Genomic DNA, 17505 nt, shown 5'->3' with positions numbered 1-17505 from the left:
CTGAAGATACTGTGCGGTGACACCGCCTCGAAAATAAGAAAGTAAGACAGTTATTCTCGAAATATACCATACTTCATGCGAATTGAAGATGTTCAGTTCAGGTCAGTTTAACTCTCCAGTAGAGTTAAAGAGCATTCTGTTAATCGTACCTAACACGTGTATTTTTTTTGGGATCATTAACTTAAGCACAAATGATATCACAGCCCAGGTAGCTGAATACATGTATTTGTTCCAAAATGTTACTCTTTACATCTACATCCACATTTACATCTAAATCTACATGGATACTCTGCAAATAACACTTAAGTGCCTGGCAGAGGGTTCAACGAACCACCTTTACAATAATTCCATATTATTCCACTCTCGAACAGCGCGCAGAAGAATCGATAACCTATATCTTTCTGTGCGAGTGCTGATTTCCCTATTTTATTGCGATGGTAGTTTCGCTCTAGGTAGATCGGCGTCAACAAAATATTTTCGCGTTCAGAGGAAAAAGTTTGTGATTGAAATTTCGAGAGAAACGTCTTTGTTTTAATGATATCCACCCCAAATCCTGTATCATGTCCGTGACACCCTCTCTCTTATTTCTCGATAATACAAAACGTGCTGCTCTTACTGTAACTTTCTTGATGTACTCCGCTAGTCCTGTCTGCTAATGATCCCACATCGTGCAGCAATACTCCAAAAGAGGTCGGACAAACGTAGGGTACACAGTCTCTTTAACAGATATTTTGCATCTTCTAAGTGTCGCAGTCTTTGGTTTCGTCTTCACAACAACATTTACAATGTGTTTTCTCGAGTATAAGTTTTACCCTATTAACATATCAGCTCCAAAATGCTATTTTCCACAAAAGGGCATAACTCTCATTTTCTTGTGATATGGGTAGATAATATTCTTTTGCCATTAAATGTGATGACCACACCGCCTGTTGAAGGCTGTCTTCAGTGTCCGCGATTATAACCTGGTCCTCTGCAAAAAGGACTAAGTTAATAATCGTACATCTTGGTTAGTATGAATCTTCGACTTTCGTTTGCGATTTAGTGGAAATGTGATTTACATAAACGTTAAATAATATGGGCAGTGAAGGACAACCTTGTCAGATTTCTTGTACGACTCATCTAACGGTAGGGCCGACCATTATTTTGATAGTATCAGCATAAAAACTCTGAACTGATTTTGTTAAATGCCAAGTAATATGTAGGTAAATTAGTTTCGTAAGAAATTCATTATTGATGTGGAAGGAACTGATTACCAATAAATACTCCAAATCTGTTTTGGACGGTTATTCCGTTATATCTTCAGTTTTTATGCTCATTCATAAGTAACTCAAAATTTTTCTCGGCGAGGCGACTGACCCTTTGAGTACCACAGGAAGTGCCTTAAGTGTTTGTTAATACCTATTGTTGCTTATGTTGACTCTTTGGAGTGATCTGGTAATTGGTGACAGGGACCAACACTATGTGATCAAAATTATCCGGACACCACGAAAAACATACGTTTTTCATATCAGCTGCATTATGCTGCCACCTACTGCCAGGTACTCCGTATCAGCGGCCTCAGTGGTCATTAGACATCGTGAGAGAGCAGAATGGGGCGCTACGCGAGATTTCCACACTCCTAAACATCCCTAGGCCCACTGTTTCCGATGTGATAGAGAAGTGGAAACGTGAAGGGACACGTACAGAACAAAAGTGTACAGGCCGACCTCGTCTGTTGACTGGTAGAGACCATCACACAGGAATTCCAAACTGCATCAGGATCCACTGCGAGTACTCCAACAGTTAGGCGGGAGTTGAGAAAACTTGGATTTGACGGTAGAGCGGCTGCTCATAAGCCACGCATAACGCCGGTAAATGCTAAACGACGCCTCGCTTGGTGTAATGAGCGACGATTCAGCAGAGCAGTGGAAAAACGTTGTGTGGAGTGACGAATCACGGTACACAATTTAGTGATCCGATGACAGAGTGTGAGTATGGCGATTGCCTGCTGAACATCATCTACCAGCGTGTGTAACGCCAACAGTAAAATTCGGAGGCGGTGGTGTTATCGTGTGGTCGTGTTTTTCATGGAGAGGGCTTGCACCCCTTGTTGTATTGCTCCACAGTATCACAGCACAGGCCTACATTGATGTCATAAGCACATTTTTCCTTCCCACTGTTGTTAAAGAACAATTCGAGGATGGCTATTGCATCTTTCAACTCGATCGAGCACCTGTTCATAATTCACGGCCTGTTGTGGAATGGCTACACGTCAATAACATCCCTGTAATGGACTGGCCTGCACAGCGTCCTAACCTGAATCCTGTAGCACACTTTCGCGATGTTTTGGAACACCGACTTCGTTACAGGCCATACCGACCGACATTGATACATCTCCTCAATGGAGGCCTCCGTGAAGAATGGACTGCCAGCCCCCAACAAACCTTCCAGCACCTGATTGAACGTATGACTGCGAGAGTGGAAGCTGTGATCAAGGCTAAGGGTGAGCCAACATCAACTGAATTCCAGCATTACCGATGGGGGGGGGGGGGGGGGACCACGAACTTGTAAGTAATTTTCAGCCGGATGTTGTGATCCTTTTGATCACATAGTGTATGATTCTGTACAAAATTATTTTGAGTGGTTTCCGCAGGTCGTTCCTGAATACACACCAAGTAGTATTTGCACTAATCTGTTTTAAATGGAAAAAAAAACTTCAGACTGCTTTGAGGAGTTATTTAAAAACCTGATACTGCGTGATGTTGGAGTACTCAAAGTAGATCAGTGTTTTCTATTTTTTATGTTACTTATGCAAGATCTAGTTCTCACCGTAAATAAAAAATGTATATAAGTGCTGCAGCAGTTTTGTACTATTCTTCTTTCAACGGAATTTATTATCAAGAAATTATGGGACGTTAAAGTTAGAGAAAGTCGCTGTTGGGACTCTATTACGAGTTCTAGTCAGCAAACAGCGCAGATTTTTAAGCTTTACGGACGCTGCCATGCGTTTAAAATGTCTGGTAATATCCACAAAAATTTCAGTAAGAACACTTTATGAACTATATGTATCTTTTTTACAGTGCTGGTATTATGTAGGAAAAATAATTGAAACGTTAGTGTTGAATAGCAATAAATATATATATAAAAGCAAGGTACCAAAACGTGGAAGCTTGAGAGATACCACACGCAGCTAAGCCCGCATTGCAGCGTGTACTCCAGTAATGAGTCGTGACGTCAGGAGTGGCTTGATAAGTCGAATCCGGGTAAGGATTTGTATATTTTTTGCGTTACTTGATTGGTGTAAATTATAGACTGGATATCTCTGAATAGTCCTTAATAATCAACGACAAATATACCTAGAAACAGTAGCCTCAGAGAAAAACAATGATTGTGCTGGTTACATGTAGATTAAACAGTTTAACATATAACTGATATTCACAGCTTTGTTAACGATTTCCACTATTTGATCGTATGGGCTTTTTCGCTATTGTGTGCAGTGTGCGTTTCTTAAATCCGGACAAATGGAACTCTTTTTAAAAACAAACTTATAAAAGTAAAATACAAATAAAATTGAAAATCCTTGTGTGTATACGTAGTGGCATTTTTCGAAAGTAACATTACTCGATGTAACCCCCTTCAGCCATAGTGACCGTCTCCAATCTTGTACTGAAGCAACCGCTAGCACTCTTTAAAACAGCGCTGTCCATATTCGCGAATGCTGCTTCGATGGCGGTGAGTAGAGATACGACATTAAGATGATTCAGTTCCGGGATATTCGGGGGCCAGAACACCTTTGACCAGAATATGTCAACATTATCCGAGAGCGAGTTTTGAACTAAATAGCTCTTATGAGCCGGTGCACCGCACTGTTGAAACACATATTGTCTCCCCGAGTTACCATCCACGGTTTCACGAAATTCGTCAAAACTTGCAGATAAACTTCTGTTGTGACAATTTGTCCATTTTCAAAGAAATGTGGCGGCATGATATCGCCCTCAGTGGACACAAGAACTAGGACGTGAACCCCAGACTTCTCCGAAGCATTATACTTGGTCACAATATCGTAAACAGTCGATCTCGGGTACTCGAAGAATCGAACTAATTCAGTGGGCGAACGCCCAGCACGAAGACATTCGATAATCGTTGCTCTTCGGTGGTACTCCGCACTTTCCCTTAACATCTCGGCCATTTTTGAGGTCCTGACCGTTTCCTGGATGCCTAGGCTTTGAAGAACGCCAGTGCGACCTCCGGCGGAACTACGATATGGCGGGAAATTCAAATTGAAATTCGTCCTTATTTAAGCACCGCACCCTGCATTTAGTGATCAGTCACAAAATTTAATAGCAGTGACTTTTTGTACGTGAGGGGAACTAAAATTATCTTCAAATTTTTGGGTGTAATCAATCCTTTCAGTAAAAACAATATTACTAGCTGGGAAGTAGTTTATCTCTAAAACATGTTTGTGTTCCTCCGCAGGACGGCCCCGGACAGAGCTGCGGCTGCAGCAGAAGGCGCTCCGCGTGGCCGGCGTGTGGGCACCGACTGGAGGGAAGGCGTCGCTGGCGTACGGCGCCTACTCTGGCTTCGTGGTGCTCTCGGTGGTGGTGTTCCTGGCCAGCCAGCTGTCCGCCATGCTGCACTTCTGGGGAGACATCCTCAGTGTCACCACCAACGCCTGCGTCACCTTCACCTACGCCATGTCCACCTTCAAGTTTATTGTCCTGCTCAAGATGCGCCCATTAACCAACAAACTCATCGAGGAGCTTGACCGCTGCATGGAGGTAAGTACTATGCACTGCCATCTGTGTAGCGTTGTCTACAAGTTCATAAGACTACAGTGTCCGAATATGTGAATTTTGTACGATATTTTAAAGATGTCGTGCACGTCTTTTGTCTTGAAAGATGATTGGAGAGCTAATCGAAAAAGCAGTCCATGTGCATGGGATTACCACACAAGCTATTTCCAACATGTTAACCATTTATACGAAGACAGTAACTTGTTCTCGAAAGAACAGTTACTGTTGATAACCGTGCAGCTTTTCCCTAGAATAAATGATGACTAACTGAAAACCCCAGCTGCCGACAGGTGTTGTTGATATACCTCGATATGGGCAAATGTCTATAAGGTACAATACATATGTAGAATTGTGGACAGTTGGGAATGTGAGTCTCACGGGAAGCGTGCAAGGGATAAGTTCCTTCAGTCGCGCTATTCATCTGTCTCCGTGGCTCAGATGGACAGCCGGCACGGTAGCTCAGCGTGTTAGGTCAGAGAGTTGGTTGGCCTCTGTAATAAAAAACTGAGTGGAAGGATCAACAAGAAACGAACTTGACCGGATGTCATGTGAGGTCCGCAACGACCAAACACATCGATCAACAACGAACAAAATGAAAAAAAATGAAAAAAAAAAGATGGATAGAGCGTCTGCCTAGTAAGCAGGAGATCCCCAGTTCGAGTCCCGGTCGGGGCACACATTTTCAGGTGTCCACTTCGAGGCATATCAACAACACCTGTCGGCCGCTGAGGTTTCCAGTTAGTCATCATTTATGTTAACCATTTCTCGTGAGTAGTACTTCAAGGAACCGATGCTGCTTGTTAGATTGTATTAGATTACTTTAATTATTTATTCCATAGACCCATAAAAGAGGGAATCCTCCTGGGTGTGGAACATGTCAGTTAAACACATTACAAAAATGTAATTAGAAAAACTTGAGCTTAATTAATTTTAATGATCCTCAGTCAATAAACAGTTAAATTATATACATGAATTAAATTTAAACTTTTAATATTTACAGGTTTAATACTTACATCTGCTTTCATTAAATCCATCATTCAGACATTTGCTAGCTTCTTGGCTATTACAACCAAGTATTGTCAAAAATTAAAGTAAATTATTCATTTAAGTGATCCTCAGTTGAGAACAGTCAGATTATGTACAACATTTAAAATTAAACTTCCACTATTTACAGACTTAAGACTTACATCTGCTTTCCATACATCCATCATACACACAGTAGGTAGTTACTTGGCTGTTACAACCAAGTATTGTCAAAAATTAAAGTATAATAAACTGTCATTAAAATGGTCTACTGCACTTGTTAAGAAACTCATGGGTGGAATAGGAGGAATTGGCCACCAAAAATTTTTTTAAATTATGTTTAAATTGTGCCTTGTCTGAAACTAAACTCTTAATGGTTGCTGGTAACTTATTGAAAATATGCGTTGCTGAATACTGGACTCTTTTCTGGGCAAAAGTAAGTGATTTTAAATCTTTATGTATATCGTTCTTATTCCTAGTATTGATACTGTGTACTAAGCAGTTAGTTGGAAAAAGAGATGTATTATTTACAACAAACTTCATTAAGGAATAAATATACTGAGAAGCTGTGGTTAATATGCCCAATTCTTTGAATAGGTTTCTACATGATGTTCTTGTATTTACAGTACTCATTACTCTTATTATACGCTTCTGTACTCTAAAACTTTTTTCTCTGTTTGTGGAGTTATCCCAAAATATGATACCATATGACGCGATGGAGTGAAAATAAGCAAAATATGCCAGTTTTTTTATATTTATCTCTCCTGTGTCTGACATCATTCGCACTGCAAACACAGACTTGAACTTCTCTACTTCCATCGTAGACGAGATGCTAGTTATTCGGAGGTTTCAGGAAGTCACACAGGCGTTCCCCACGAAGACTCCACTCAACTAAGGTATCATCCACTTCCCAGTAATAGACTGCAAGCTTTCACGGTACTGAGTCCAAAGCGTGCTTTCTGAACCGTTAGATGAGGAAGTTGGCAGTAACCCGACGAAGAAGTCCTGCCATTGGTACTCCTTTTCATTGGTCGCAGGAACAGAAAGCCTGTGCACAAAAAACGTTACTGTGCGAGGAAAATAATCTGACTCTCCTTAACAATCAGAACAAGAATGAAAACGATTAGAGTTTTATGCTTTTTCAAATTGAGAAGGTTTTCGACAGTGCAGTGTAGAACAAGATGTCTGAAACCATGAGAGGAATGAAGGGAAAGCACTATACTCGGCACCTGGATCTTCCGTTACTTTCTCAACACGAAAACCAAGCACACGTGGTCCAACGAGGTAGAAAAACTGTAGGAAATGATAACATTGGAGGATATTCATAAGGACATTTCGCTCAAGAACAAACTGCAAGAGCACTTTGATTCCCAAGAAAAGCCAATCGCAAAACGTGGACTGTAGCGACGAAGAAGCAGCACAGGTATGAAAACCACGAATGTTGGGCTAAAAGCCTAGGTCCAAGGGAAAGGAAAAGTGGAATTGAAAAAATATAGTCTGGAGATGGCCTGTATCAAAAGAAGAAGGCAAATTGTGCTAACTGAAATGGAAAGTCAACAGACAGTAGTTCTGCCTGAGGGTGCTAAACACAAATGACCATTAGGTTTGTTACTTAACTTACACAAATATCAAGCGATGTACGAAGTGAAAGAAAATACCTAACAAAGAGTACATGTGCAGAGGAACGGCTGTCAGTGACAAGGTTTGCAGTTGATACAACCATTTCGGCTGATAGGAAGATCTGCATGAAAGACGTCAGATACTTCACTAGATCCTGTCGAGATGAGATAAAAAACAGACTTTCAGGACGGAATCTACGAATATTTCGGACCTTAAGTATCTCTCACATAGGGATTGTCTAAATAAAATGACAAACAGAGATCTTTCTGAATTGAACCCCTATTCCAAGAAACGACTGTTAAACGAATGACTTCGGGCAAGTGTGTCCCTGGGTTTGTAAACATTTCAGTAGACCACGTCATTACAGCAGTTATCAGTGGATGCGTCTACATAATATTGTAAATACAGTAGGTGATCATTTCATAAGTTACGACGACAGTGAAACAGTGAAAGAGACTGGTCAATTAACATGTATTGAGAAGTCGAAACATCATGGCCTCTGCCCACCGCGACGTTGGATACCACCTTGTGGCGTTGGGGGCACGTGACCCAATAACAAAAGTATGTAAGCGGAGTAGATACGGATGGGGCATCACCCTAGAGAAGATATAGACTAGAAATGGGGAAAGCCATTGACATAAGCGACTTTGACAAAGGGAAGATTGTTATTACGCAGAGCCTGTCAATGAGTATCTCAAAAACGGTGAGGCTGGTCGAATTTTCACGTGCTACTGTCGTGAGCACCTATGGGAAGAGGTAGAAGGACAATGAAACTCCACTAGTCGCTAAGTGGCTGGACGTTCACGACTCTCCACAGAACGTGAGGTTCGGAGGCTTGTCTGCTCTGTAAAGTGTGGCTTCTCTGGCGAAAGAGAACAATTATGGTGCACCGCAAGTGTTACGGAGCACACCGTTCATCATACATTGATGAACATGGAGCTCCGCTGCAGGCTATTCCTACGTATTCACATGTTGACCCAACGACATCGTCAGTTATGATTTCAACGGGCACAGGACCATCAGGATTCAACTCTCGGACAATGGAAACTCGTCGGCTCTTTGGGTGAATCACATGTTTGCTACACTAGATCGGTGGCCGCTCCATAAACCCCGTCATCGCCGGAAACGTGCAGCTCACCACGGACACAGGCTGGTGGGAGCGTTATTTTACTATGAGAGGCATTTTCCTGCCCTTACATGGGACCAGTGGTAGTAACTGAAGCTGCGAACCACATGCATCACTTGATGCTTGATGTCTTCCGCGACGCCGATGTCTCCTTTCAGCAGCGTAATTGTTCGTACCTCGGAGGCAGAACGGTACTACAGTGATTTGAGGAGCATTATAGTGAGTTCACGCTGCCTCGGCAACAAATACGCCTCATATAAAGTCTATGATACCCAACTGGATCGCTACAGGCGTCATCACCTCGTACACAATTCAACGGTCTTCTGCTTACCCGAATTACATGTCATACCTCCACAAACAGTGGTTGGGAAGGGAGTGAGACAGGGTTGTAGCCTATCCCCTATGTTATTCAATCTGTGTATTGAGCAAGCAGTAAAGGAAACAAAAGAAAAATTCGGAGTAGGAATTAAAGTCCATGGAGAAGAAATAAAAACTTTGAGGTTCGCCGATGACATTGTAATTCTGTCAGAAACAGCAAAGGACCTGGAAGAGCTGCTGAACGGAATGGAGGTTGTAAGATGAACATCAACAAAAGCAAAACGAGGATAATGGAATTTAGTCGAATTAAATCGGGTGATGCTGAGGGAATTAGATTAGGAAATGAGACAATTAAAGTAGTAAATGAGTTTTGCTATTTGGGGAGCAAAATAACCGACGATAGTCGAAGTAGAAAGGATATAAAATTTAGACTGGCAATGGAAAGGAAAGCGTTTCTGAAGAAGAGAAATTTGTTAACATCGAGTACAGATTTAAGTGTCAGGAAGTCGTTTCTGAAAGTATTTGTATGGAGTGTAGCCATGTATGGAAGTGAAACATGGACGATAAATAGTTTAGACAAGAATAGAACAGAAGCTTTCGAAATGTGGTGCTACAGAAGAATGCTGAAGATTAGATGGGTAGATCACATAATTAATGAGGAGGTACTGAATAGGATTGGGGAGAAGAGAAGTTTGTGGCACAACTTGACTAGAAGAAGGCATCGGATGGTAGGACATGTTCTGAGGTATCAAGGGATCACCAATTTAGTACTGGAGGGCAGCGTGGAGGGTAAAAATCATAGAGGGAGACCAACAGATGAATATACTAAACAGATTAAGAAAGATGTTTGTTGCAGTAAGTACTGGTAGATGAAGAAGCTTGCACAGGATAGAGTATCATGGAGAGCTGCATAAAACCAGGACTGAAGACCATAACAACAACAGCAACCTCCACTAACCTAACAACAAACTGTCGGATCCCTGATACGCAGAATCGGCGATGTAATTCGTTCCAGAGACGTAGGAACAAATTATTAAGCCAGTGATCATAATATTTTGGCTAATTAGTGAATTCATCGCCAGTGGTGGTACAGTTTGGTCTTTAAGTCGTATTTGAGTGGACCTATGGCACGCAGACAAGCAGTAGAATCTCTCGCCTTGTGTGGTTGCGCATTACCTTGTTGAAAGGTAAGCCCAGGATGGCTTGTCATGAATGGCAAAAAAACGGGGAGCAGCATGGCAGCACGCTCAGAGACCGTGAATAGTTACAATTAAAGGAGAAACAGCCCTCGGTCACTAATTTTTAACGAATTAACCGGGTTTTAACCCTGCTTGGAGTGTCTTCCTCAGAATTTAAATCAAAGAATGGTCTATAATATCGTCACAGAATTATCATACGTTTTTAGTCATAGTTCTGTGACCATGTTATAGACTATTCTTTGATTTAAATTCTGAGAAAGACACTCCTAGTAGTTTTGAAACCCGGTTAATTCATTAAAAATTAGTCACCGAGTGCTGTTTTTCTGTTAATTGTGGGGAGTAGAATATCATCGATGTACTGCTGTGCCGTAAGGATACCGCTGATGACAGCCCAAGCGGTCGTGCTATGTAAATAAATGGCACATCAGATCATCACTAATGATTCCCGGGCCAGGAGGTGGGGGACAGTCGGTTTGGTATCCCACCGCTGTCGGGGGCGTCTCCAGCCATGTCTTCGCTTGTTATTGGGGCTGAGTTCGTAGCGAGAAACAAGCACTGAAGAGAATTCAACTCCAGCGAATGAGATTCAAGGTCGATGACACCCAGGACAGAAGCAGTATATCAACGTGAATGTCGCCCGGCGCACGGCCCAACTGCGAGGAGTTATGGGCTGAGGCGACATATCATTTCATAGCAGGACCGCTTTGGTTGTCATCTGCTGCACCATTACAACACAGCGGTACGTCGACGATATTCTACGCCCCGTTTTGTCGACCTTCTTGGCAAGAAACTCTGGGTATATACTTCAATAGCATGAAGTCCGCCTGGACACGGCGAGAGTTTCTATTGCTTGTCTACATGCTTGCCAAACCCTATCCTGGTGGGCAAGGTCACCGGATTTCCCCTCAAACAGAGAACTTTTGGAGCAATATGGGCAGGGCCCTCCGATCAGCTCCAGCTTTTGACGATCTAAAACACCAGTTGGGCAAAGTCTGGCAAGTTATCCCTCAGGAGTGCATCCGACAATTCTGTCAGTGTCAAGCCGAATAACTGCCAGGAGGTGGAATAACTGCCAGAGGTTATTGACTTGGTCAATTTGTGAAGCTCCTTCTCTTGAATAAATCATTCAGTTTATCATAAATTGCAGTCACTTGTTTCTGTACAGGTATATCACATGTCCAGATTTCTGTAAAATTCGGATTAATCCTTCGTGTTGCGTCTTTTTTTTATCTTGGAGTGTACTTATGACATATTTCAGACTATGGATAAAATATATTGAGTAGCAGTATTCAGTAGCCTCAGGTACTTAAACAGGCCTTCGCAGGCCGTTGTTGTTTGCACACCACAAGTAATTCGCATTGTTATATTTGTCACTCATTGAGCTGTGCGTGGGTCGTGTTCGTGCCATATCTCATTTGACATCCTGTTTTTCTGTACTACCACCTCGTTTTGTTAATTTCAATTACTGGTGTCACACAGTTGCTGCCTTGCCTGCCCGTGAGCGGCAGCAGCGGCGCTTATCGATATAAGCCCTGGCGTATTATCTTTGCTTTACTTTCCGGTTGTCGTGTTTTTGAAGTTAGCCAGTGAGTTGGGAGGCGCTAACAATGCAGTTCGGACATGGCAGTGTTTGACATAGGACGCGGCAGAAGTTCAGTCGGGGCACGGCTGCAGTGAGGTCCGGGCAGCCATGACTCGCCCGACGGTCGCTGATACATACACTCCTGGAAATTGAAATAAGAACACACATGATCACACTGACAGAACCACAGGCACATAGACACAGGCAACAGAGCATGCACAATATCGGCACTAGTACAGTGTATATCCGCCTTTCGCAGCAATGCAGGCTGCTATTCTCCCATGGAGACGATCGTAGAGATGCTGGATGTAGTCCTGTGGAACGGCTTGCCATGCCATTTCCACCTGGCGCCTCAGTTGGACCAGCGTTCGTGCTGGACGTGCAGACCGCGTGAGACGACGCTTCATCCAGTCCCAAACATGCTCAATGGGGGACAGTTCCGGAGATCTTGCTGGCCAGGCTAGTTGACTTGCACCTTCTAGAGCACGTTGGGTGGCACGGGATACATGCGGACGTGCATTGTCCTGTTGGAACAGCAAGTTCCCTTGCCGGTCTAGGAATGGTAGAACGATGGGTTCGATGACGGTTTGGATGTACCGTGCACTATTCAGTGTCCCCTCGACGATCACCAGAGGTGTATGGCCAGTGTATGAGATCGCTCCCCACACCATGATGCCGAGTGTTGGCCCTGTATGCCTCGGTCGTATGCAGTCCTGATTGTGGCGCTCACCTGCACGGCGCCAAACACGCATACGACCATCATTGGCACCAAGGCAGAAGCGACTCTCCATTCGTCCCTCCATTCACGCCTGTCGCGACACCACTGGAGGCGGGCTGCACGATGTTGGGGCGTGAGCGGAAGACGGCCTAACGGTGTGCGGGACCGTAGCCCAGCTTCATGGAGACGGTTGCGAATGGTCCTCGCCGATACCCCAGGAGCAACAGTGTCCCTAATTTGCTGGGAAGTGGCGGTGCGGTCCCCTACGGCACTGCGTAGAATCCTACGGCCTTGGTGTGCATCCGTGCGTCGCTGCGGTCCGGTCCCAGCTCGACGGGCACGTGCACCTTCCGCCGACCACTGGCGACAACATCGATGTACTGTGGAGACCTCACGCCCCACGTGTTGAGCAATTCGGCGGGACGTCCACCCGGCCTCCCGCATGCCCACTATACGCCCTCGCTCAAAGTCCGTCAACTGCACATACGGTTCACGTCCACGCTGTCGCGGCATGCTACCAGTGTTAAAGACTGCGATGGAGCTCCGTATGCCACGGCAAACTGGCTGACACTGACGACGGCGGTGCACAAATGCTGCGCAGCTAGCGCCATTCGACGGCCAACACCGCGGTTCCTGGTGTGTTCGCTGTGCCGTGCGTGTGATCATTGCTTGTACAGCCCTCTCGCAGTGTCCGGAGCAAGTATGGTGGGTCTGACACACCGGTGTCAATGTGTTCTTTTTTCCATTTCCAGGAGTGTATGACGTGAGTGCGGACCACGTTGGTTGGTCGACGGTCGGTCATCTTGTCTGACGACGTGTATGTTGGCCGGCGATCGCTTATGGATTGCCTGCGTGTGCCAACTCGTGATTCGTCCTTGTTATTGCACAGTCGCTGCCGTTAGTATTGTCTAGTCCTTCGTGCAGGTATTCGTGAAACTGTGTGTAGCTTGTGATGTCGACTGCTCAGTTATTTTAGTGCTGTATCCGTGCTGATGGGGTGGCAGTCGGTCGGTTGGTGTGGATCAGCTAGGAAATCTCCACGTGGCGCAGTGGGCCGGGCCCGATGGTGGTCTCCACGCAGTGTCGGAGTGCGTGGGAGCTGTTCTGATTGCTACGAGATTCGTAACTCACCGACCCAGGACATCAAAGTTGAGTGGTGATTTAATTATCGAAGCCAGTCTGTTCACATTGTGCCGTTGGTTTTCGTGGTTGACTGTTGGAGTATTCCCGTGAGCAACGGCGAATGTCGAGTTGGCTCAAGTTTGGCCACCATCCGGTTGAGTTTAACTGTATTTTGGTTATTTCAAGTCCAAGTGTGCCAGTGGAATTTTCTGCCTTGTGGCCGTTAGCGTTCCGGTTACCTGCCATGGCAGCTGACGTAAAATTCGGGCAGTGTCCTTTCCTCACCGTGTTGTCGCTGTCCAACACGTGTGTGTAGTTTTGACAGCTTATGCATATTTGGTTGTGGGCGGCTACGCCTTTTACGTTTTGTCATTGGAGTTCCTTGCGTACTGGTCGGGTGGAAAGCAAGTCGTCTTGTCGGCGGGTCCGTTGACTGTCTCTAGGTTGGGTTGCCGGCGGATCGGATATAGTTGGGCCGACTACCTGTCTCGCGTAAGCGAACGTTAATATTTCAAGTGGAGACCGACCCCCAGAAACTTCTGGGCGCAGCTGGCTGTATTTCCTTTACTTATTGGTGTTTGATTGTGATTTTTTAATGGCTCAGAGCCGATGGTTTGAATTTGTATGCTTTTAGTTGGTTTTACATAATGGGCCTTCAGCCGTTTTAAAACTGAGAGTTCCTTACTTGTCAACTCTTGCACTGTTTGGACCTTCAGTCTCATTGAAAATATTTTTTTCGATAAAGCTTTGGGCCTTCTGTCTTTTGAAAATTTCTTATGGTTGTGTTTTTCAATGATGGGCTTTCAGCCGTCTTAAAATTAAAATTCCTTACTTGTTAAGTCTTAGATTGTTTGGGCCTTCAGCCTCATTTCAAATATTATTTAAGGATAAAACATTGCTCTTTCTGCCTTTTGAAAACTTATTGTAGGTATGTTTTAAATCATGGGCCTTCAGCCCTTTTAAAAATTAAAGAGGTTGTGCCCTTAAGCCATAAGATTGTGTGAGATATTTAGTCGATAGTTAAGCTCCGAAATTTGCGCTGTAATGTTGGGCAACTAAATAAAGTTATGTGTTCGAGTGTAACTGACAGCCGCTCATTTTTTAGCCCCTTTCCACAATTCCAACTACCTGTTCTGTCCTGCGGATTTAATCACACGTTTCACTTATATTTCTGAATTATCATTTGTTATTAAGATTTTTTGCTCAATTTATGAAAACCAGAGCGTTTAGTAAGCACAGTGTCTTTGCAGTGCTACGGACGGACTTACGCACATCAGAAGGCGTCCATATTCGGCACGTGCGCTCGCAGAAGTCGGCGCGTTTCCCAGATGCAGCTGTTTGTTGGGGTGTCCATATACGTGGTCTGGGAAGTGGTGCCTCTGCTGCGTGTTCAGAGCTGCTCCAGCACAGAGTGTCGCATCCAGAGCGGCTTCCCTGCTCTCGTCTGGTACCCGTTCTCCTTCACAGAGGCGCCACTCTACCAGGTACCTAAGGAGCAAGGTGTTCTTTCTGTTAATGCACGATACTGACACCAAGTCCCACTTCTGAAAGTCTCTCGAAACAGCTGAGGAGCATGACACCTGCATATGTGACTAATAGCAGTGATTTTAATGCCAGTGACTTGGCCATCCTATCCCTCCAAGCGTTTCTTTTTATGGTACTTCAGTTCCACAGTTTCGCGGTTTGGATTTTTTTGTATCGTTTCATAATGCAAGTTACGCACGCTTTTATTTTTTCACTCGCACACCACGTGTCCCTTCACTGTTTGCAATACCAGCAGCTAAAGGACTTTCTTCAAAACTAATCGTTAAATTGTATTAAGGATCTATTGTCCGAGGCTGTGTTTATGATTGCAGAATCTTATTTTAACGACCCTGCACACCTCTTACCCATTCGTAAATGTAATGTACTTTTATCATCTTTTATTACCTCTGGCTGATAGCGCCTGCAAAACTGCGTGACCTTGCTCGATCTTGAGTGGTTTTCGTAGAGTGTAACTATGGACTCGGAAAGAATAATAAAATTTACACTTTGAGAATATTGCTAAATGCGTGTGTGTCTGTTTGTATATTATTTAGGCTATCGTTCATATTTTAACCGGAAATCAAGTTTAACACTTTACATCACTCCTTACCTTTGATTATCCTTTCGATAGTTAATGCTTGCCACTAAAACACAGTGCCAGAGTTTACTACTGAGCCAAGAACAAATACCAACTCACCCTGAGAATTTTGCTTCTGAAGATAAATAATTCTACGTTCTAATACCGATCGTCAGTATTGAAGGGACAAATTTGGCAAATAATAGTGTTCATAAAATTTTAAATAATTAGTGAATTTATTTTTTGATTAAATGAGATTTTAGCTTTTAGTACTAAAATGAAGCTCACAGGATTTTAACGACGTTTTTAACAGTCACTTTCCGAAGCTTTCAAATGAAAGTGAAGTTAGATATCCTTTTCTGACTGATTTTGTTTTAGTCTTCGAAACTAAGCAAAAGAATTTAATCGATACTATTCCAGTGTGACCTACCAAAGATGCGTGTCTCTCTTTTCTTACGTAAGTGAACCCCACAAACATAGTGATAAATGCAATGACTTTTAAACTTAATAAATATCAATTTTAAGATAGGATTTAAGCAAAATAAATATAGGGTATGAGGTATAGGAAGGTGACACATTTTTGAATTAACTACTGTAGAATAAATCCAAAATCACACACTACAATTTCTGTTAACAAAATTCTGGCACTCCTGTTACGTTAATAATTACGAAATAAACTGTCATTAGCTTACCAAGTGAAAAGCAGTGTAGTTCAGAGAACGTTGTGTGAAATTGCTTCCATAGTTTCTTCACTTCTCATACTATTTAAACAGACCAAATACATCATATTGTCCGCCTTTTGGAATCATTCCCGAAGCAAGCTAGTGCAGTTGTCGCAGCACCATAATTTTGCTTGCATATATCTTGCATCAACGTCAACAATTTACATGGGACGACTTATTACTGCCGAAGTACTAATTATCATTTTCCTCTATAATACGCAGTTATTAGTACACAATATTAAATTCCTGAAGACCGCAATCTGGTTCCAGTACTCGTCGTTCGAAAGACAAGAGGTTCCAGAAACGAAAACGAGCAGGGGAAAAAGCTTGTCAGTTCACAGGCTAGTGGCTTCCAAGTTCCGTTGGCGGAGTACCGCTCTTTTGAATATGATGAAACATTTATTCCTCAGAAAGGGGCCATACTTCACTAATATGACACTATCAAATACATAAATGTGTAAAAATCAAATGAATTGTTCAACTGATAATCACAATATACCTTTACAATCATCTCACAACATTTCTCTCCCCAGATTAACATTGAAATAATCATTAATACGTTATACGAGATATTGAAAACCCAAGACAGAAATGCAAATATAGCTCGAGGAGAGAAATTAGTACCTTTTCATACCAAAATTGGAAAACGAGCAGGGGAAAAAGCTTGTCAGTTCACAGGCTAGTGGCTTCCAAGTTCCGTTGGCGGAGTACCGCTCTTTTGAATATGATGAAACATTTATTCCTCAGAAAGGGGCCATACTTCACTAATATGACACTATCAAATACATAAATGTGTAAAAATCAAATGAATTGTTCAACTGATAATCACAATATACCTTTACAATCATCTCACAACATTTCTCTCCCCAGATTAACATTGAAATAATCATTAATACGTTATACGAGATATTGAAAACCCAAGACAGAAATGCAAATATAGCTCGAGGAGAGAAATTAGTACCTTTTCATACCAAAATTGGAAGTGCTGGACACGTACCCCTTGCGTAATACGGCTTTCCACCGGATTGGTACATTTGGTAACGGCGTCAATCATTATAAATTGTGTTCCGTACGACATTGTGCGTTGTAATGTTGGATTATTCTCTTGATCATGGTCTAATAGTATGGCCACGTTACGTTCGCCTCTGCCCACAAATTCTCAGGAAAATCTCGCTAGAATATTTTTATTGGCAGTCGAT

General features: G+C 43.1%; 1 protein-coding gene across 1 annotated transcript in view; it reads left to right on the top strand.

Moving 5' to 3' along the window:
• The window catches only part of LOC126267867 (odorant receptor 2a-like), a 79123-nt gene that overhangs the window by 19710 nt on the left and 41908 nt on the right, over positions 1 to 17505 (top strand). The window contains exons 3-4 of the mRNA XM_049973176.1: positions 4456 to 4760; positions 14734 to 14967. Of these exons, the coding sequence (XP_049829133.1) occupies positions 4456 to 4760; positions 14734 to 14967 (539 nt within the window). The remainder of the gene's footprint in view (positions 1 to 4455; positions 4761 to 14733; positions 14968 to 17505) is intronic.

The sequence above is a fragment of the Schistocerca gregaria genome, chromosome 4, assembly GCF_023897955.1.
Source record: "Schistocerca gregaria isolate iqSchGreg1 chromosome 4, iqSchGreg1.2, whole genome shotgun sequence".
In the NCBI taxonomy this organism is placed as follows: domain Eukaryota; kingdom Metazoa; phylum Arthropoda; class Insecta; order Orthoptera; family Acrididae; genus Schistocerca; species Schistocerca gregaria.
The sequence above is the reverse complement of the archived record's forward strand: the minus strand, read 5'-3'. Positions and strand labels throughout refer to the sequence as shown.